Source organism: Lacerta agilis, chromosome 5 (genome assembly GCF_009819535.1).
Source record: "Lacerta agilis isolate rLacAgi1 chromosome 5, rLacAgi1.pri, whole genome shotgun sequence".
Classification (NCBI taxonomy): Eukaryota; Metazoa; Chordata; class Lepidosauria; order Squamata; family Lacertidae; genus Lacerta; species Lacerta agilis.
Window position 1 is genome coordinate 34192845 of NC_046316.1, and position 23201 is coordinate 34216045.

General features: G+C 42.6%; 1 protein-coding gene and 1 long non-coding RNA gene across 7 annotated transcripts in view; one reads left to right on the top strand and one right to left on the bottom strand.

The window, feature by feature from the left end:
- Positions 1-188: 188 nt before the first annotated feature.
- Positions 189-1627, top strand: LOC117046841. The gene is made up of 2 exons (XR_004426625.1): positions 189-526; positions 1529-1627. It is a non-coding gene; the product is annotated as an uncharacterized LOC117046841 (long non-coding RNA).
- Positions 997-23201, bottom strand: part of EXOC6 (exocyst complex component 6) — a 92696-nt gene continuing 70491 nt past the window's right edge. For all 6 annotated transcript variants that reach the window (XM_033149275.1, XM_033149273.1, XM_033149276.1 and 3 more), the window contains 3 exons: positions 3563-3675; positions 2509-2520; positions 997-1772 (listed from right to left, as the gene is read on the bottom strand). In XM_033149275.1, the coding sequence (XP_033005166.1) occupies positions 1643-1772; positions 2509-2520; positions 3563-3675 (255 nt within the window). In that variant the 3' untranslated portion in view covers positions 997-1642. The remainder of the gene's footprint in view (positions 1773-2508; positions 2521-3562; positions 3676-23201) is intronic.

The following is a 23201-nucleotide window of genomic DNA, read 5'->3' on the forward strand; positions in this document are numbered from 1 at the left end:
GCCATCGGTCTTGGCCAGCAAACCCGAAGCGACAGCTCTCTGTCTTCGGCTCCGATTGATCCTCCCGGCAGCTGCCCCCATCCCTTCCTTAAAAAAAAAAAAGGCACAACCCAACACCCCCAGAGTTCCTCCCTAAACAATGCACGATTGAATGCAGCTTCAATCTTGTCTCCTCTAATGAGAAAAGAGTGGGAAGAAAAGAAAAGAGAGAGAGAAAATAAGCAAGATGCTCCGAGGTGCCCTGACTTTCCGGTCGCATCTCCAAGGCTGGTGGACTTGGCTGGGAGGGGAAAAAATCTTCCACGGTTGCACACTCCTTGAAATCGCGGCTGTTGCTCCCACAAACCGTAGAGGCCGCCTGGACAGGCAGGAAGATCCGAGGGCGCGGACGATCTCGACTGTGCCTGAGCCGAAGTCAGAAGGAGAGATTCGTTTGATCGAAACCCCGATGAGAGAAGGTCCAGCAGGCTGAGACGCAGCATTCCCCCATTAGAAAAAAAATGAAACAAGCCACACCAAAGGGAGGGTAAGGTTTATATTACTGTATTCGGGACTGTCCAAATAACTTAATACACGGAGCGCATGAAAAGAAGGAAAGAAAGATACATTCTTGATGCAAGTCCCTCGGTTCATTTGATTTTTTGGAATTTAGGATACATTCGCTTTGCGTTTCGAACGAGGCTGCTCCAGTGCAGAAGTTGAAAATTGAGGGGAACGGAGTGGGGTGGGGAATAGCTAGTCCTAGAAACACCCAGATGGACGACACAGAGAGAGAGAGACCTACCTACACAACTACACGCACAACATTGGCATCCCGCTGCCTTATCCCTTACACAGGCAGAGGAAACTGGGGGGGGGGGGGGTTTTAAGAATTCTATATAAAAGTCCCGTCGCTCAAATACCGGAGAAAAGTCCAGTTGTTCAAAGACCACCAAGGCCGGAGTTTTGATTCAGGTAGTTTGGAAAGTCTTCTACAAAAAAGAGAAAACCCTCTCCTTTTTTGCCCCCACTACAAAAAAGAAAAGAAAAGTAAAGAAGAAAATCTGGTATAGAAAACCTGTTGGGTCAATTAAGGCTAATAATTTACAAATAATACAGGAGAGAGTGTGTAAATATATATATATATATAATATTTATATTTATATTTAGAGAGACAGGCAATTATTGAAACAGAAAAAGTTCCTTGTTTTGGGAAACATGACCTCGGGGTTAGTGTAGGGAGCAGCAGTGGCGGATTGCGTGGCAATCTCACCCCCACCAAGTCATTTGGAAATGGGTAGGGGGGAATCTTGAGGCATTGCCCGCAGACCGCAAAGAAAGTTATTTACAATCCCACTGTTGCATGCACAATGTGGCATTTTGCCTTGGTAAATATACAGCCCCATTCCACCCCTACTAGTGTGTGTGTGTGTGTGTGTGTGTGTGTGTGTGTGTGGTTTTTTTCTTTCCTTTTACAAGTTGTTGTTGTTAAAATAGCATTAATTGACAGCAATGCAGACGCTCAGGTTCTCTCCGGCAGTTTCCATAGGCCGGTCCCTTTCACAGCATCTTTTCCAGTTGTCCATGGAGCAAGTACCCTAACCGGGGAGACGCAGGCTTAGTTTTTGGCCTGCGCCCGCCGGTCTCCTGAAACGCCCGGCGTTCAGGAGTGCTGGGACATCCCGTTCACCAAGCCTCGTAGCTGCCTCACCACCGTCTCGATGAGCTTCTGTTTGTCGCGGTCGTTCTTCCTGAACTGGGCGAAGATGTTGTTCTTCTTCACGTCTTTCATTCTGAAAGCAGAACGGGCGAAAAGGAAAGAAACAGAATTTAAGTCAGTTCGTTAGTTTTCAAAAGAAGCCCAAATTTCCTCCTCATTTCCGTTCGTTCCCAACGCAAAGGGTTTAATGCCCGCAGTCCCCCACCCAAATGCGCAAAAAACGGCGCTCTCGGAACGTTTGAGGTTCTCAAGCAGCCGAGTTTATGGCACCAGCTTAATCCGATTTTCTTCCAATCAGAATGGCGGAAAGAGCAGTCCAGGCAAAAACAACAGAGAGACCCATGAACTTCAAAAGCTAAAATATTTTAGGATGGCATAAACTTCCCGGGACCTGAGTTCATTTTCCAAATCTGAAAATTCTGAGCTGGGATAACAAAGCAGGATTTCCCAGTGCAAACAGGACTTTTTTTAATGGGGGGTGGAGGCTACCCCAAATATTATAGATGTGTGGAAGTATCCATGGAATCAAATGGGATTCTGTTACAATCAGTTGTTTTTTAAGTTACTTGCACAAGGAACAGGACGTAGTTCATTGTAATTCGTATACTGTATGGGCAACTTCTTGTAACCATTAAGACACTTTAGTTTGGCCTGAGTTGGGTTTTTTTTGTTTTGTTTTTTTGTTGTTGTTTTTTTAGTCAGCCTTCCTATTAATCTCTTCGAAGCGGAACCCTGGGTGGTTTAATACCAAAAGGAATAAATTCGGAGTGACAGTAGAAGTAAAACCAAAAAAGTACAAAAATACATACCCTCTGTGGACTCTGCAAAACGTTGGGGCGTTGCGAGGGGGGAAGAAAGAAAACGAATCAACAGTTAGAAAGGAAGGGGGTAGTTTAAGGCATAGCAGCTAAATATTTATAACGCCTTTACATTTCAGGGTTTAGCTGCAAGCGGTGTGCCTTGACTCCCAAACGCTCTTTGCTATTCCGCATTTGCGGCGAGGCTCAAGCTTCCAGAGAGCCTCGCTGCTTCAACCTAAAGAGGTTTGCTCAGACGTAAGTACCACTCAGCTCAGAGGGACGTACTTCCCCTCTCTCTTTCCCATTTTCAAGGCAGCTGCCGCGATCCTTGGAACAGCTAGACTGCGGAGGCATCCATCTTTCTCCCTCCTCTCTCCCTCGATCAAGGTTATGGTAGATCCTCAGCCAAGGCCTGCCTGCATTGGGGGGCACAGGGCCACTGGATCAAATGAATCAACTTTTTTGTAGCAACCTGATCTACTATCCGGTTAAGTCAAAGCACGTGGACTCCTTGAATGGGGGGTTGGTGATGGGAATTTTGCATAGCGCAATGCAAGTAAAGACCCCATACTGAAAATAATCATTTTTAATACTGCAGTTTAGTCACATTTGTGTTGGCGTTTTTGCTGCAAGTTTCTCTCTCTCTCTCTCTCTCTCTCTCTCTCTCAAAAAGAGTAATTACTTATTTTTGGAATAATTTTAAACCAAAAGGTCCTGAAAATTAGGACGTTTACGAATTGCTCCGAGATCCATCCCGCACGTTGCCATCTTGCGTGGGACCTGTCCGTTCAAGGAAATTTAGGATGGGCAAATTTCCTAAACGGGAAGATGCAGGTAGTGTCCAGTCCTAATCACGAGAGATCCGGATGGAGCTGTTAAAACTAAAAGAAGCATTTCCCCGTTTGCAAAGGGACAGGCGGCATCTAAGCGCACGCATTTGGGTTACAACCTAACCTGGGGGGGGGGGGGTGCCCTAGCATTCGCTCTCCTGCAAGGCATTGGTCTCCTGATAGCACCTGCAGAGATGGCTAGAGGAGGAGGAGGAGGGCTGTGTGTGACTCACTTCTCCAAGAGGGCCAAGGCGGTGGTTGGATTGACGCGCAGGTACTTGGAGCTGGGCTGCCCATAGTCGGCTAGGTAAGTCGACCAATCCCACACCATGAAGAGATCCAGAAGCTGAAGGGGGGGAGAAGAGGGACACACACAAAAATTGACGTTAAGGGCCTCTGAGGTGTGGAGTTTCCTCTCGCCCCCCATGGACGTAGCGATTTTGCCCCGTCTCCTTCGACCACCAACTTTCATCCCGCGTTAGGAAGAGCTCAAGATGCAACCCCCCCCCCCGGGGGGGCGGGGAGGAAGGAAACAAACGAAAAAATGGAAATACGCTTCTTTCGTCATTTTAAAGCAAACCATAAAAAAAATCCCCCGTTTGTTCAAGGCAGAGAGCCCCTCGCCTTCGGGGCCGCTTAAAGACGGACCAATTTTTAATGGCATGAGATTCATCAAATGTAACATCCGCTAATGCTAATGAGCTGGGCTTTGGCCCACAGGAGTTTATGCCACAAAATATATCGCATAACCCGCCCCCCTCCCTGGTGAAGGGCGGGAAATAAATAAGTAAATAGGCAAAATTGACCATAGAAGGAAGTCAATCACAGAAAACAGGCACGAAATATCGAAGCCGAGACCAAGAGGGAGCCGAGAGACTTCAGTACAGTGGTACCTCGGGTTACATACGCTTCAGGTTACAAACTCCGCTAACCCAGAAATAACGCTTCAGGTTAAGAACTTTGCTTCAGGATAAGAACAGAAATCATGCTTTGGCGGCGCAGCGGGAGGCCCCATTAGCTAAAGTGGTGCTTCAGGTTAAGAACAGTTTCAGGTTAAGAACGGACCTCCGGAACGAACTAAGTACTTAACCAGAGGTACCACTGTAATGCACTCAAGATTTTTTGATAAAATATGGAGACGTTATAACACATGTCTATACAAATAAAAACCCCACTGGCATTTTCCAGGGGGAGATGAGCTGCATTTCCAGCGAACCTTAGTTTGTAAAGCTCTGCCTCTATTTCTTCGTATTTTCCACAGCTATTCATGGAGGGCGGGAGGTTGGCTATGCTCTGTGTTATTAATGTGAACAACAATAAAATCATACCAAATAAAAAGAAATTGGTCCTTATTTTGTGGACCTCTAGCGGTTCTAAGTTTATATTCCGTTTTTCGAGTAGGATCGATTTCCACACCTTCGTGCGCCATTAGGAAATATCTTCATTTGTTGAGTATTTTTAAGCTTGCCACAAGACACTGTTGTTGTTGTTGTTGTTGTTGTTGTTTTGTTGCAACACAGAACACAGCTTAGTACCCCTTTTGGGGAAGGGTGCATTTCAGCGCTCCGCCTTCAAAAGCATGCGTTTACAAACGCTGTTCTTACACCTTAAAACGGTAAAAAGTGAACACTCAAGTTCCACAAATAATGCAACCGAAATACTCGTTAATCAGAAAAATTGTTGGGTACCTCTCCCTCGTTTTAACGGGGGTACGCTTTTCATATCAAAATTAAAACGCATATGAGTGAAATATGAAGGTTTGTTCCAGTTCCTCTGTAAGCCCTGCTGTTCCCACAACACGCTTCAAAAGTAGCCTTTATGAAAAGTACTGGAGGCGAGGAACAGAAGGAGCCGGGATAAAATAAAATAAAATAAAATCCCTCGGGAGGGACCTCCACCCCCGCTCCTTCCAGCTGCCTTTGCTCGGCTCATGATATCCAGCCGGAGCTGCTGTCAAATCTGCGCGTAATCTTTTAAAAGGCGGCATGACTCTCGCAGGAAAGCGCCGGGCCCCGCCGCCAATTTGAAGCCCTAATCCCCTCTAAGCCACTTAAACCCAACTTCCGATCCACGTTTCTCATTGTTTCAAAACTGCCAAGCCCTTCACTCGCTACTTGCGGCGCGGATCGTCTTCCTTCCAGCCCTGGCGGTTTCTGGAGAGCAGGTTGTTTTGGCGTCTTTGAAGGAGCCAAGGAAAAGGTGGGGTGGGGTGGCCAAGAGGAGTTTCTCGCACGTTTATTCATCTGCTCATTATCAGGGCTCCGTTTGCCATTTCCTTTTCGCCTTAACCTGAAGACCGTGGTGCAAAAGGAAGGCGCTCGTAGGAGAGGAACGGCGGGGTCCCCCCAGTCACCTACACTTGCGCTGCCTCATGGGTTTTTTGACACTCCCAGAGAGAGATTTGCAAGGCGCTCCGGTCTCCCGGCTTCCCAGCGTGGAGGGCCATCCGGGTTTTCCCACGGTGGCCCTCCCAAGTCGAGCGGAATCTTCTTCAGCCACCTAAACTCGAAACCAGTTCCCTCCAGAGGAGGAGGAGTGGGAAGGATGAGCGGCACTGGATGCCAAGCAGACAGCGGCTGGGGACGTGGGAAGGCTGACGATAGAACTGTCTCACTAAACCAGGGATGGGGTGCTCAAGTCCCATCAGCCCCAACCAGCGTGGTCCAATAGCTAAGGGTGATGGCAGGCTAGAAGTTACCCTATCCCGCTACACTTAGCGAAGGCTTTCCTCCATCAACACCTCCAGTCCCAAGGTTGGGACTTTCCTTCTTAACCTACATCTGGAGTTTCATGGCCAGGCAGGGATGAAGGAGGAGTGGGTCAAAGCGGTCCTTGGACCTGTTCAGGGTGCCATCTTCCCTTGCCACTGACTGCACAGCCTGAGTCCACTGCAGGTAAGCCCCGCCACGCATAACTGATCACATGATGCAGTGCACACATACCATTTGAATGGGAATGCCCATCAACTTTGTGGGGGCCCAGCCCCCTCAAATATTTTATTGTGGAGGCCAAAGCCCACAAGGCCCTTAGGAGTTGGCTCCTATAGTCTACCATAGATGGCAAGGATGAAGGACAAGAGGTTGCTTCCAGCTAGACTTGAGGCCCGGCTTCTCCTTTGCTTAGAAATTAAAGCACTGCCTATCCCTCATGAGGTCCAGAGTCAGGGGAGAGGAGATTTCACAAGCCTCCTCCAGCTCATCTTCCACTGGAGGCCAGCTATTTCCATGTTTTCCTAAAAACAGGCGTTTCCACAGATTATTGTAACAAATCACACTTCAGTCTGGCAGACACTACCTAAAAAGCCAGAGTCTCACATATCTCACTTGCTATTTGTGCCCTGTGCGGTAGGACAGATGCAGTAGACGAGGCACCCAATGGAACTTCAAGCCAGTGCAGTTTTTCCACATCTGCCCCAGAGACCAATTTATAAAAATAAGAGATGTCCCAAATTATGAGTGGGGTCAGGGGACAACATAGGAAAGCACCTCAGCTGGGCAGAGCAATCTGCAACCTTATTCGAGCCATTTGAATTCTCTTGGCCACAGTGGGCAACTCCTCATTCCTGATCGCCTCCCCCATCCTACCCTATAACCTCTTGGCTTCAGAAACCATAGGGAAAACGAGCCCTGCATTTCCATAGCATGCCAACCCTACCCTTTTCTGCAAGGTCTGAAGGGAAGACACGTATATGCAAACACGTTTTAACTACCGGTAGTATGAATGTGGGCACTTTGGAGGTGGTGGTGATAGAAGGAAGGGGAAGCCTATGCCTGAGCAGTAACACTGCAAGCTCTTAAATGTCATTCCACCACCTAAAATAAACCTTTAAGTCTGAGTGCTATGTACCTGGTCTAACTCACAGACCCTGGTTTCTTACCCATTACTACTACCACATTGCACCCCTATTCTACTCTTAGAAAACAGAAATAGGAGAGTGTAGTTAAAGTGTCGGAAGGGGTAACTAAATCATGTTTGTTGTCCTTGGATTTTGCTTTAAGAAGAGCAAAATCCAGGACTAATATGGATTCATCCATGACCCTACAGAACATCAATTTCATGTGTAGGACAATTCTTCTGCTGAGCAGCAAGACCCATCGCAGTAGGCATTTCATTCACCACATGCAAAACAGGTTTCTTGACACTATCCATCTTGGTCAGGCTACTCAGCCTATGATAGTAAGCACATTGACTTGGAAGTGAGCATTGGGATTAATGGGTCTTCACTTCCAAATAAGGTGCTTACGACTCAGGAGTTCGTTTTTGTTGGTATTGCATCTTCTTATTTAAAATTAAATAGAAACAGGCAAGGGGAAAAACACACAAAATGGCCTGAAGAAGCAAAGCGTGGTATGCTGATGAATCAAAAACCCTCAAGAAAACTGCTGGTATACATCAGTAAAAATAAAATAAAATCATATTCAGGATTTGGAAGACGAAAACAAGTTCAGAGGCATACATATTACTTAACACACACTTTTTCACCGAAGTTACCCAAAGGGGAATATTACTTAGTGATACTTGTCTGAATGAAAATGTCCAAGAATCAATTTATGATAACGTCTTCGTATCTATCACCAAAACCAATATTTTGCCCACAGAAGCTCCATAAGAAACTCTCAGCCATTAAACCCTTTTGAAATTTGCTGACACTCACTTTACTAGCATCACTTTCCAATTTTAAACTGATATAGGCTATCCTACATGAATGGTTCACATGCTGCTCATATACAATTGGCTCAGTTTACAGTACAAAGTTCAGGAATAACTTTCTGTGTAAGCTTACAGCAGGAGCATAAAGAACGAAATCGTATGGCCATCAATGTTTCTGTCTCACAAACCGTATTAAGAGTGTGCTGCATTGGAAATCAATATGACTTACTCCTAAGTAAACATTAATTCAACAGCAAACCTGAAAATCCCTGCTATGGAATCAAAATTTCTGTTTTTGCAATGCATCTCAGACTTCATAGTCTCTCCATTTAGCAATCCGGTCATGAGACTGCAAAATAAGATGTTTCCATTTTCTAATGCAGATTGATTAATGTTATTGGTTTCTGTATTTGTCATCATTCAGATAGATCAAATCAGTGCACTGGATAATGGAAAGCTTTGGCATGGCAAATGACTTCCCCCTCTTTTCAGTTCTTCCTTTGGCAATCTCTAAATTAAAACATTACTCATCTAGTCTCAGAGATGCACAATCTGGTAAGGAGCACAACAGGCCACCCATTCTTGCACCTCAACCAATTCCCCTACCCCACCCTTTAATGTGTTTCTTGGTGTGTTTTTATAGCAGACTAATTGGCGCAGTGACAGTTTTTTGTGGAGCACTTTCTGACAGTGCAGCTAGTTTAAAAGGTAAAGGTAAAGGACCCCTGACAGTTAAGTCCAGTTTCAAACGATTCTGGGGTTGCGGAACTCATCTCACTTTACTGGCCAAAAGAGCCAGCGTTTGTCCGCAGACAGTTTTTCCGGGTCATGTGGCCAGCATGACTAAGCCGCTTCTGGCAAAACCAGAGCAGCGCATGGAAACGCCGTTTACCTTCCCGCCACAGCGGTACCTATTTGTCTACTTGCAGTTTGACGTGCTTTCAAACTGCTAGGTTGGCAGGAGCAGGGACCGAGCAACAGGAGCTCACCCCGTCGCGGGGATTCAAACCGCCAACCTTCCAATCGGCAAGCCCTAGGCTCAGTGGTTTAGACCACAGTGCCACCTGCGTCCTGCTGCAGCTAGGTAGGCTCAACCAAACACCAGATTTATTTTGGTGAGGTATACTGAAGTGTCTGTGTTCTTTTCGTTTTCAAATGGAGAAAATTAATACAGAACCTGCCATTCAGGGCCATCCCTGCCACTAGACATAACTGAAATGAGGCAACTGGATCAGGTGGCAGATACTGGAAGCAATGGGGGTGCCTCTGCCCTGCACCCTCATAACTAGCCTGTTGCGCCCTCATGTTTGGTGAAGAGCACCATCTCATTGCCAGTATCAAAATAAAATTAAACTGCTAGTCCAGTTGGCTTCTGTAAGTGGGGAGGGGGGCATTTTGCCTTTTGCTTCAAGCAGCAACATGTCTTGGGGTAGCCCTGTCTGCCTAGTTATAGCCCCACCCATTCACAGTGTGTGACATTTCCTGGGATACTGATGCAGCATATTCCCATATACTTTATCATGCCTGTATGGCTGTGTTAGCTACTGCACCACCTCTCCAAGTATCCAAGCAGATATTGGTAAAATGTTTTGCAGAAGGCTGATTAATCAAATTTGGTGTGTTTGTGTGTGTGTGTCACACTTCAGACTATCCTGATGTATCATCCTTGGAAATTCTTGAAAGGAAACTACACATACCCATTCAGATATAATGCAGGCCGACTATGCAGGGTGGATATTTGAAGAGTAATGCGGGTACCACTCCTCAAATTTATCATGATCTATGCAAGAAACATTAAAGCTGCACTATTCAAAATACTTCAGATAGTTCCACTGTTTAAAATGACACTTATTTTCACATCCAGTTCAAAGACACAACTGAGAGTCCTATGCATGTTTACCCATAAGTCCCCTTCTGTTCCTTAGAGTTTATACTCTTAGGAATGTAGAATGTACAACACGTAAAAGCGGCATACAAAAACCAGCCTTTAAAAAAATCACACACATTCTGCATCAAGAGAAACAGAACACATTCTGTAAAATGGGCATATTTTTGCACAATTCTGTTTGCATCAGTAGGCCTAATGGGGGAGAGCAGGGAGCTAGGCAGGACGCTGAAGCTTTGCCCCCTGGACCACAGATAAGACCAATTGAATGGCATGCATGTGCCACTGTATTTTCTGCTTTTGGTACATATCCTATATGAACAGGAACAGCCTTCAACGCCATCACATCAGCTCCAGCCTCAAAGAGGAGCAGCAGGAGGAGGAGGAGGTGTAAGTGGCGGCAGAGGATGTAATCGCATCCTATGCTCAGCTGAAAGGTTACCCAGCAGCCTCATTAATTCTAGAAAGTTTCTTTTTTTCTGAATGTCACAGCTTTACATGCTGCGGAAGACCAACACGCACAAGCAAATTACATAAGCAGTCCAATTATAAACTTCCCTCTCCCCTCCGGAGGGCAGGTTCAGGGGTTATGTTGGGACAACTCTCGGGTGAAGATGGTGCAGATAGAACAGCGAGCTGCAGCGACAGCAGGATAGCTGCTTGGTGCTATTACACACTTATTCTTTGTCTCACTCGCAGCTTCGCACCTTGCTGTGCGTAATGGACTTTGACAGCATGTATACTGTATGCTGTGGGTGGGCAAGAGCTGCCTGGTGGCCTAGTCTTTGCAACCATGTCCTGGTCACCTGCATATGATTTGGCACTCAGGCAATGCACCGTCAATGCAAGCAATTGGATAGGAGGCGGGGCTAGCAAACAGCATCACTCCCATATGTGCCTGTAAGCCATTTCAAGGAGCATCATATGGTGGGAATTGCATCCGTTCCTCGTATAATGATACGAAGAACCTTTCCATCACTTCAGCTTACATTAATACACGGAGAAAGGCAGGGTATTAACCATCCTTCACAGCTTCTCCAAAAACAAACAAACAAAATATTTGATTCACTTTACCCACTATTAACACGACTATTTCACGCCTTCCTGTTTGTGGTATGAGGTTTCAAAGGCAGCTGGCAGTAAAGTTAGTTATTTTGTCCACACAGGAGACAAGGCTGCAGAAGATAATCAAAGTGGTTTACTGGTACGTATATATCATTTGAACTCTCGAGTCCTTGAAATGTGGGTTGACACCTGCAATTGCTATTAGCTTTCCAGACCTCCTATGTAGTTATCATCTGATTAGACATCAGAGTCAATAGTAAATATAGTGCTTTAAAAATATGTGATATGTTTTAGCCCTAGGTACAATAAAACCCAGGTATTAAAATATCTCATTAACAGGATAGTTCTGGGAGTTAAGATGAAGAGGACCGGGCATGCAGGATTTCAAAGATTTGTAATCAGGCTCTAATGCAGTGCCATAGCTATTGGGGGGGGGGGTTAGCCAGAGGGGCACCATCGAGCATCCTTGCCTGTGTGTGTGTGTGTGTGACCCAAGTGAAATAAAGCCTAGTTTCACCCGTCTAATGCATTGACTTATTTTAGAAAACGAAGCAGAACTATTTCTATTCCTTTGCCATATAAAATAGGGAAAATATACTTTACCAGTATAATCGTATACATGCTTAATCAGAAGTCAGTCCCATTGCATTCAATAGGGCTTACTCACAAGTGAATAGGCATATACTTCTAGGGTATCTAGTATTCTCATTTTAACGAGCAGCTTTCACAGTTAGATCCAGTATTGGTGGGACATTTTGCAGTTATGTCCGTGGAAAGGTCCAGGTTGCAGGATCCAGGTATTCAATAGGATCTAGCAAGTTGTTAACTCACTTCACTTTTTACCTCGCTTAAAACAAAAATAAAAACAAGAGAATTGTGTATAGTCTCTAGTTCAACATTGCACTTAAATTACAAACTATGCTAATGAATGTCCTGGATGGGTCCTATATTTTAAAAAAATCAAGTTATGCACAACATTTGCTTAAATCTAACAACACAAAGGAAAAGATAAAGTGGTAAGTATGCTATATACTGCACCTGAATGAATTAATTATCAGAAATTTAAAAACCAGCAGGACTGATATAGCTACTATACAGTAATCCATTATACAAGATGCTAGAAAGTCATACACTCAATTTGCTTATGACTGGATACGTATAGCAATCAATTTTAAAAGACTGTCAGTAAGGGCAGGGAACAGGGGAGGCCACTGAAATATATACACACACACACACACACACACACACACACACACACACATATAATGCCATCTTTGGGATTAAATCTCGATTGAGTTTCCATAATAAGATAACCAAAGTTTTTTTAAAAAGTTATAAAACCTGCAATAACAAAAACATCCATCCATCTAGGAGTGTTTGTGTAAGAGAGAATGTGTGGGAATAGGCATACGTGTGTGTGTGTGTGTGTGTGTGTGTGTGTGTTTATATATTTGTAAATTAGACACTGGTTGTGTGTGTGTGGTTGTGTTATCGAAGATGTACATGACGTAATGCCTGTAATCTTTTCTGATTTGGCTCAAGATGCTACTGTGACTCACAATTCATCAGAGGAAACAGAGTACACATGTTCATTTCCACTGAAACAGAAGAGGCATATAATCCTAGGAGATTTAAGTCCTGTAATTAATATAAAGGTGGAACAGGAAAAGAATTTGAGGGCAAGTCCAATCGTAAGGCAGATACATCTGCCAAAAATACATACACCAGCTTACAATTGTTTATAGGGATGGCAGTGTTTTGAACTTTTGTCTAATTGTTTCCCAGACTGTGGCACACAGATCTAGTCGGTGTGAATACAAGTGCTATTAACATGGTTGTGCTCTATACTAGTTCCCAATTCTGAGCCTTTTCACGTTAGCAAATGTTGGCTCTGGGACACAGTATTAACTTTAAAGTATTTACTTAGAGTTGGTTTTAAAAAGTGGTTGTCCTTAAGTGCCTGCATAGATGCTAAATACATTGGGTTGGATCCAAAGAAAGTTAGTTATGCACTACTCATAACAACTTGAGTCCCACTGAATTTGGAAGAACTAAAGCACGACTAACGTCCTCTGGATCCAACCGTTAATGGCTTGCTAGATGTACAGGCTAAGATCATCATTTTCCATAGCTGAACAGAGCCTGCAGCATCTTCATCACCCCTCTCAAATGCAATACATTTCTAAGGAAACCACTGCATTAATGGTATGTCAGACAAAGAAAAGATGGGGGGAAATTAAAACAATTAATGGGAAACAGAGTGATGTATGTTATCTGTCATCTCAGGATTCATTTTCTTATTGCACCTAACAAAACAGACAGCTAGAGAAGGACAAAAATAGAGGGGCAAGTAATGTCATAGTAAAGGAAACACACAGAATCTATACACGCTTTAAAAGACGCTAGAAAAAAGGCATTATATACAGGCATGTTTCGCATAATCAAAGAATAAGGTTTTAGGATGTCCATCTTTCCTAAACAATGCTTAGCTAAACCTGAAAGGCACATTCTCATGCATTTATTCTTTTAAGACAACTACAGGCTCATCAAAAAGGTAATGGAAGTGTGAAGTCCAATTTAATGCAGCCAAAGTGGCAGATAATGCTACATACTGTAGATAAGGAACAGGAAATAATGGGCTATATTACTAAACCACATGTACATGTTCTCTGACCACATTCTTCTTAGAGTTACTGAAGTTACTGAAGTCTGAAATAGAAATAAGGAAAAGATTTCCTGGATTTCAAGATCTCTCACATTCAGCCGCATCTGAAATGGTCTTTCAAAACTCCCAGGTCTGCATGAAACAAAATTATGGCTAAATCTGCCTTTGTTACTGTGTCTTTGATGCTCTGGGAGAAGGGTTCTCTGTCGGCCCTTGGATTATTCATAAGCAGAGCAAACAATTTTGCTGAACGAATTTATAAGCTTGCCATAATCATGAGCTTTTAAGCAATCCTGGTGGTGTTTTGTTGTTTTTTTGGATTTGCTCCATCAAAACACAGCTTGTCAACCTTGCGAACAGTTCCTGGCATGTTCTTAATCCAAACGGTCAGAGCTTTGCTATGAGCAGCTGCTTCCATTTTAAGAATCTGCCTTATATACCAAGTCAGTCCATTGGTCCATCTGGCTCAATTACGCTCACACTGACTGGCAGCAGCTCTCAGACAAGGAGACTGTCTCTTCCAGCTCTACCTCCTGGAGAAGTCAGGGATGTTTCATGTCCAGTTCCTCCCCTCTCACTAAAATGGCTGGTATAATACTTGGAAGAGAGAGGACTCATTCTCTTAGTTTCCAATAGTTTGACATTTTCACCACCCTCTCCCCTTAAATGCAGAACTCCTTAATGCTGAGAGGAGGGAGGGGGATTAGCTTCCAACATTTTACAGCTGCCACCCTAACCTCTCCCTTATTATATTCCTCCCCACCATAAGCTTGGCATAGGTAAACAGACAGAACTTTCAATAATAATAATTTATGACAAGTTATTCACCTACACAAGGAAGTGCCCAAGACTTCCAAGTGGGCATCTGAAGCCCGTTGGTGAGTGGGACACTTTAAATCATATCGTTGGCATAAATTCAAAGTAACCTAAGAGAAAACAGGTAGGAAATGAAGCCCTTCTAAATTGACTACTATACTATCAATATAAATGTCAAATGGAAAAAGAGCAATAACTCAAGCTGCCACCTCCTCCTGTGGAACAAGATACACTATCTGTAAGTAATCCCTTTTGACCGTATCAAAGAGGGAAATTTCTTGCAACAGGTCTGGGGTATAGTTGAACTATCAACAGAAGCATGGCTATGGAATGGAGGAGGATCATATGCAGTGGGAGTGGGAGCTCCTTCCACGTACCACCCATGATTGTACTGGTAGTGGATGGTGGGGGCTTCCGGTCCTGCCTGCCTTAATGGAGGTAGCTCCCATGATAGTGGAGGGCTCATCGGTGAATGGAAGGCAAGGACGACAGAGGGTAAATCATCCTTGCAAATTCCCCCCAGGGACTGGGGGGGGATGGGCTTCACTCGCAGTTTGCCTCGGTACCTGGCTCTTGCTCCGGCATGGAATGTGGGAGGCAGGGGGGCACTGAGTAAAGCACTTCGTCTGGCAAAAACCCTCCTACGCTGCCATTAAGGAACAGATGTTCTTCGTTTAATTGGCTCTTTAAATGACTTTAATGTACCAGTGCGTGATGGAAATTGGTTGCAGCAACACATTGTGGAACATATCAGCTACATACATTCTTAAAAAAATGTATTAAAATGTATCCGATTAAAAACAAAAGACAAGGAAAAAGAGACTGAGATTTGTTTGTGCTACTGATGGAAAGCAATCCAAGATGAAGTTTAATTGGCCATAAATATCTAGCTGAAGGAAAATAATTTGGGGGCTGTGGTAAGAATGCTGCAGAGATTCCGGGAGTTGGAAAGTATTAAATCTTCAGGGCGTTCAAAAACTGCCCACCTTTTCCTAGGTTGAGGGGGAAATGATGAAGATCTGAGACATGTTTTACTAGTGAGACAGAATGGTTTATAGCAGACAGTTGCCTGTTCCAAGACATTGAAGCAAGGGATGGTGAGATAAGACCTCTGAAAAACTTCAAGATTTAGTTCTGTCCCAAGTCACGATTGGAGAAAATAACAGCTGGGAAGTGAAAGAGACAACACCATATATGGACAGAAGGAATCTCCATGAACATAACAGTTTTCACACACAGGGCAGAATGAAGATAATAGTTTGAGATCCTCACTTGAAACTATAGATTTACATATTGTAACATCACAAATGGAAATCATTAAATATGTAGCTGTTGACTAAGGGATTATTGTTATAACTGAAATGTAATTGACGTTAATTAAGATCATGGAACGCAGTGATATAAGATCGGAAATGCACCCAAAATCATTGCGTGGGGAGCCACTTTAACTAAAATGTATTAATTGGAAGTTGATTGGCATTTTGATAATTGTATAATTTGGGAATGAATTGTTATTGTTATAATTTGGCTATTATATATATATATGTAACAAATGGGGAGTTGGGGAGTGGTGATGGTGCTTATTTGACCTTCTGCGGACAGGGAGATCAGCACTGTGCAAACATACCGGTACCAACAGGAAAATGATGTTGGTTCCACCAGGACGTGTTTGCACAGCGCCACCTTCCTTGTTGCCTTGTGCCTCCCACTCTCGCTTCCGCAAGCAGCAGTGACTCCACCATTTGACTGTACCAGGCTTTAGCTATGCTCTCAGTGTAAGTTTGCTGGCAGAGCTATTCCAGCAATGCCAGCAGAGCAGTATGCTAGCAACTGTTCCACAAGATAGAGATGCACCATTGGGCCAGCACAGCAGGTTTTTGCAGGTAAAGTCATTCAGCTGGTGGATCTCAATTATAAGATTGTGCCTTTAATGTAATGTATTTTTTTCTCAGTGGCTAACTGGAGCCACCCAGGTGTATCACTCGAGTAAAACATATACCTATATTCAGATGCAAATGTAATATTGATTAATTGTTTTAACTGGTCATTTTTATGTTTTTAAGTTGGTGGATTTGTTTCAATCTGCTCCTAATATGCCACATTTGTAATTGGATTTGTTGTTTTTCAAAGATTAATGCAAGTTCCCTTGAGTGCTACAATAGAATGGTCCTATATAAAATAGTGTAATAAATGTTTTTAACAAAAGTGTATGTACATTAAACCTCTATTAAAAGACTTATTTTTTCCATGATCTATACATCTCTCCTTATAACTTGTTTGCCCTAGATCTGATCAAAATCATTTTTCCTTTTTGTCAAAAACTTTTTATAAAAGTTCCTCTAAAGTTTCTAATTTTAATACCGTTAAAATTTTAACAAACATTTTGTTGTCTTCATTGCATTATGCTTAGTACTGGAAGTATTATTCTCTGCAAAGGTCCTGATGTGCCTGTTAATTTATAACAATAAATAAAAATACAATAAAATACTCTCCTTGAGAGAGCACCTGCAAAGAATTGCACATGGCTTTTATACATAGGATTTGAACACAACTGCATTTCAAAATAATATTTTTTAATAATGATTTGTTCCCTATGCATTGGTTGAAATCAGTGGCAATTGTTTCCCTGTAATATGCTTAGGACTGACATTCTGCTAGTCTGTCTATATTATAATAATAGTTATCTCAGCTACTGGATGGTCAAGAGACAATCTGGTAAACCTGATCCCATAAATTAAAAAAGCATCTTTGTGCAAGGTGTGGGGGTAAGTGCTAGATCCAAGAGAAGTCTTTGAATTAGCTATAATTTTTTTAAAAAATGTTCCTTTCTAACATATGGATGCTTGGAAATCCATTTGTTGTATAGGCTGCCCAGTAATGAGTTAACTCCCTGCTATTTGAACCCTCAAAGAGCTAAGGCTGAACCCTGCAGCCTGACTAGTATCAAAAGAACAAAAGAATATGTGGGAAGACATTTGTGTGAGGAATTCCTATAGCTGACCCCAAGTTATGTGCCCCACTATTTGAACCTAATTCACATCTTCAAATACACCACTCAGCAATTTAGTTGCAAGATAAAAAGGACATTTGTTGCTTGCTTTGAATAACCTTTGTGGTTTAGGATTTTCTTTCCTGTCACTAGATTCCTTTAGGTTCAGTTTGAAGACTGTAGGTACAAGGCTGAATTTTGATCCAGATTATTTATTAACTCTCATTGTCCTTAAGTGATTTTGACCAACATTTCAGCTATTCTTCAGACATAGGTGACCTTGTACTGAATGTCAATTTTTTAAATGTATAAATGAGAAACTCACTGTGATGCATTATATAGGAACACAGTCATGTGTAAGCTACTCCACATATCGTGAGGTCCCACAAGCCTGCTCTTTCAGGTAGATTCAAGTCCCACACATAAAAGCAATACAGTATTCTTTGTAGATAGTCCTTTGAGGAGTACAGCTCCTTCAAGACAGTTGGCTGGGAAAGAAAAGCAACAATGGAAATGCCATGTGTGCTGGGTTCATTCATGATCAAACTCCAAAATAATTAAAGAAGATAAGGTTCTATATACAGCTAGAAGTACACTTGCAGATTAAATTTAATTAACAGAAATGGACTGAAATGTCCACAAAGAAGTTGTCCAATAGAAGTTGTAAGCTGAATATCTGTTGTTGTTTTAAAAAAGGTTATAAGTTAAAGTCTACATCCCAAAATGTTTATACCCGTGAGTACAAGCTATTCAGATTTACACAACTTTCCTCCAACAAAAAAATTGTACCTGATGCTAAACAGTTTTTATTATTAACCTGTAATCAATCAGATACTCCTAGACCTGATTGCATGTGTAATTACCTTTTGTCAGATACAATTTGCCTGATAAACATGTCAGAACACTTGCTGCTTAGTCTGTTTCAACAGGTAAATGCTGCCTTTCCACAGCCTCCGGGCGTAATTAACAGAGGGGGGGAAAGGCTGTTATAAAAACACACAGAAGCTGATTCACTGAGCCAGGAGTTCACAGCATGCAACCTGCCAAGGCCTATTTCATGGCCCTCCATGCTTGCCTGAGCACTTATTGAGTTCCAGCCTGCTGTGACAGGGCAGTGGTGGCAAGCTCTGAAGGACGACAATGTTTGATTTGGGGGGGGGGGGGGGTGTTCCACATGAACTTCAGGAAGGGACAGGACTAGGCCTCTAATGAATTCTTTGAAATAATGGATGATGATAATATCTGCTAGTCCCCTCTAGAAGCAAAGGAAGCACATGTTAAAGCAGAACCATTTTCAAGCGGCAGAAAACATGTATGTTTGGCACTCCAATCCTAAACTCAGGTACTTGTACAAATATGCACACCCATTCCCCTCTGGGTTCGTTAATGGGACATGATTTTCAGCCGCTTAACATAATAAAGGAGGATAAAAATTGCCCATTAGTTGTGGGGTGAATCCATCCTTTTACCTCACTGTGCATGCAAAAGGGAGGTGCACGTTCAGGGGTAACTAAATGCACACCAAAGTTGAGATCCAAGGGACACTTTTATTTGGAAACCAGCTCCATTAAAATAAACTGGGCTTACTTGCGAAGTTTAGGGATAAGCATGCTGTTTTCCTTGGCAGATAACAGGGACTCATCAGGGTAGGGAAGATTTGGGCCTCAGCCCAACAAAGCTTGTAAAAGTGTATAGCCCTGCACTATGGGGAGCGAGGAAAGAAATCCCTACCTGACCTCTGGATAACCCAAACAGGAGATTAGCCCATTTCCAAGCAAAGTAAGTTGTCACACTGTTAGGCCAATTGCTTCTATTGACATTTTGCATAAACATCTTACACAGGATGACCAGAAAGGACTGTTATGCCATTAACGTCTCTCCCCCTCCCCCCCCTTTTTCGCTCTTCTTTCTTTCTTTCTTTCTTTCTTTCTTTTTTAATACCTAAGCTTTTACAGAATAAAGGCCTTTCTGAATTAGGGATAACAAAAGGGTCAAAAGGTCACAAACATTCTTTTAAGTAGGTACAAATCTAGAAAGTTTAAATTCATTGGAAAGTGCAAATTAGAACTTTTTTTTTAAAAAAAAAGTACAAAACTCGGCACATACCCTAGATTGTTGAAAGAACCCATCAATTCAGCTTACTTTAACTTCGATGACATGAATACTTATGTCAAAAACTTTAGGTTACCGTAGACTGCATTTTTATTATTTACTTTAAAATATTCAAAGCTATTCACATACTCTTTAAAAAAAAGGAAAAAGGAAAAGGCCAAATTGCTCCACTTGCTTAACGGAACACATAAGTTCATTCATGAAGTTACTGGCCCCTACACATAAAATGTTAAAAAAAATAAAATCAGACCAAAAGATAGCATTAAAAAAGAAAAGAAAACCCTGATCACTAACACAGCGGTATAGTGTGCTGCATAAGACACACAAAATATTTTATAATCTTGTTAGTTTTATTTTGGCTTTGATCAGAGATGGAAACAATCTCTTTTTAATAGTATGAAAGCCTCCCGCTGGGAACTGCAGATTACAGCTAATTGCTAAATTCTTTGAAATTCAGATATAATTGATTGTGACCTTCTTAATTAAAAACCTAAAAGGCTGGCCAACGTTTCCTCCTAAAGTAAACCCTGCTAAACATATGCAATTGTGAACTATGTTCACTATGGGACTTTACCTCTTTATATGCAGGACAATTTTTATTTTATTTTTTGTTAACAACGAATATGGCTAGCATCCTTGTTTTAATCAGAAAACATTTCAGAATTCGACAGAACTGAATATGGGGTTACCGCTGTCTCAAACACGGCACTACACAAACCCATTCAAAACTGTAGTCAATGAACAAAGAAACCAGCAGCACTCAAGTAAATGAGTCTTTTCAACTACCTGTTGAGCCCTGAAGGTTTAGATTGCTAAATGTTTCAGAATATTTATACACCATTTACTAACCAAGGTTCTTGAGGCATCTGGCAACAAAAACAGACAAGGTTACTAGAGAGGGGCAAAGGCATTCATAAGATTTCAGATGTTCCAGCTGCTGTTCTGCATTGGAAGCTCTGGCTCACGGCAGATCTCAGAGGAAATGGCTGCTGTTGCAGACAGATGTTAGTCTAGGGGTAGGGAACATCAGGTCCAGGGGATTTGGCTCTCCAAACCTCTCTATCTGGCCCTTGGGATACTTCCCAGGGCCTATTCCCCACTGGTACATTTTCACATTCTCCTTGAGGAAAATCTGTGGTAGCCTGCTTACGCAAAAACACATCTGTTAACCTGAATGCCTTATGACAGATGTGGGGAGCTTCTGGTCCTCCAGATGTTGCTGAACTCAAACTCCCATCATCCCTGGCCAATGGCCGTACTTACTGCGGCTGGTGGATGTTCAGCAACATCTGGAGGGCTAAAGGTTCCGCATTCATGCCTTAGAAGGAAGGGTAGGCACAGGGACGTCTTAAAGGGATCGGCCGCCATGGCGCGACGATCCCTCGGCGCCCCCGGCATGCCGCCTCTCCACCCACCTCCCTCCGGCGCTGGCCGCCCCTCGGGAGGGGGGGTGGGCGAGCGGGGGATGAGGGGTGTGGCGCTGGAGAGGCACGGGGCTTTGTGCGCCCTTCCCAGTGCTCCAGCTGGGGCTCCGGAGAGCGGCCGGCTTGCAGCTCGCCTGCCCGCGGGGGCGGGTTGGGGAGGGGGCGCCTGGTATGCCGGCGGGCTCGCGGGCCCGGCGCCCTGGCGCGCCACGCCACCCAACATCTATGACGAGACGGCCCTGGGTAGGCAAGAAATGTAAATGGGTAAAAGAAAAAAATTCCTCCTCCAAAGGAACAGGTCTATGGAATGATGAAGATAATGTTTTAGAAACAGCGAGAAAGGGTGTATGTGTGTTCTGTCCAGTTTCTTCATTGTTTCTTTATGTAAGTTCAGATACATCAGTTTTACTAAAATCCAGATATTCTCCCTGACAATATATAATTTATAACAAGGACAAATTGTTCCTATGCATGAAGCACAACAAAAATATATACAACAATGTTAATTGGGGTGGGATACATCAAATGTATCAGGAGGGATATATTTTCAAAGATATATTTCATCAGACTTTGTAGTTTCATCTTAAGTGTCAATAGAGTCTTAAACTGATCTATTAAACACTGTGAGGTACATTAGCTATAAATATGAGAACAGGACAATAACATTAACAGGAATGCATTTAAAAAAAATAATCAATAGTAAAATCTATTTAGATACTGCAGTCAAAGATAAAGTCTGAACATTAACAATAGATTGCCCTTACTTTCCTTTCAAGATATGTACATCTGTTTCAAATTGACATCCTTAAGTGAAGATATTAGCTGTCACTATAATGGGGATATAATCTCTCACACATTTGTAAGTGTATATAAATACATAAACTCAGGGGTTATGACAGCTGAACCACAGGGAATTGTTCTGCTCTGAAAAAGTCAAAAGTTATTTGGGTTCATACTAATCCTTAACAACCTAAATTCCCCCCAAGGGCAGAGTGCTTTCTTTAAATCTAGACCTTGAGGTAAATTCTGAGAGATGCCTGGTCTTGTTATATTATATACTGCTAATTCCTTAGGACTTCAAATGAACTGAGGACCGTATGCGGGGGGGGGGGGGGGGAGATCCAGCATGTTAGGCAGGAATTGTGCAAACAAGGCGGTTGCTCTGCTAGAATACCCAGAAAATATTTTGATGCTACAACTTTTGCTAATCCTGTTTTAGAAGTCAAGCATTATTATTTTTTTCTAAAGAAAGGTCATAGAAAGTTGCAAGGTTGATAAAATCGAGTAAGGCAGGCACCACTTATGCTATAGCAACCCTGAATACAAACACAAAGAAACATTGTTTAATTGTAGTGCCTCCTTTCTCATCATTAAAGAATAAGCTGGACCGGTGGCAAAAGAACTGTCTTTTTGAGTTTACAGCTTGAAAAGGAGCCGTCTGGCAGACAGTTTTCAAAGGGCAAGGGGCCTGGACAAGTTGTTTCTGTGTAGCCCGTTAGCCTGTACACAGAGTCCTTTTACACAAAGCAACAAAACAATTTTAGAGGTAAAAGTTGGTTGGATTAGTAGTGTTTTAGGTCACCATGTTCCAGAACTTACAACACAATGTTTAAAACAGTGCATGAACAAATTCCAAACATATTTCACTCTCCACTCATCAGAAGAGTTGCAATAATCCACAACTGTCGGGGAGGAGAAATGTTACTACAAAGTCACATCTTTATTTAATTTTGTGTTAATTAACACAGACGGTGCAATCCTATACATTTTGACTTAGAAGGATGTCCCATTGAGTTCCAAAATGTTTACTCCCAGGTAAAAGTAGATATAGGATTCCAGCCCCAAAAACTTCAGGTTTAAGCTTCAAATGCTCATTTGGATTATTGTGGCTGCAATAGTATGGACACTTAACAAGGACTAAATCCCACTGAATTCAACAGGGCTTACTTCCAGGGAGACTTTATAGGCTTTACACTGTATAAGGTTTTCTCTTTTACATCTCCATATATATGGAGGCACACACACACACACACACAGCCAATAACTCAACATAAACTTTGCCTATAAAAAACTTAAAGAAAGAAATGGGTTATTTCACAGCATGGATGCCTGATGTTTGGTCGTCACACTAGAGTTGCCATGGCCTATTGGTGGCCATGTGAATTGCAACATGACAACAGCATTACAATTTTGTTACATAGTTGTAAACCACTTAGAATACATTTGGGCATATACACAGTATATAAATAAAAAGAAATAAAGATAT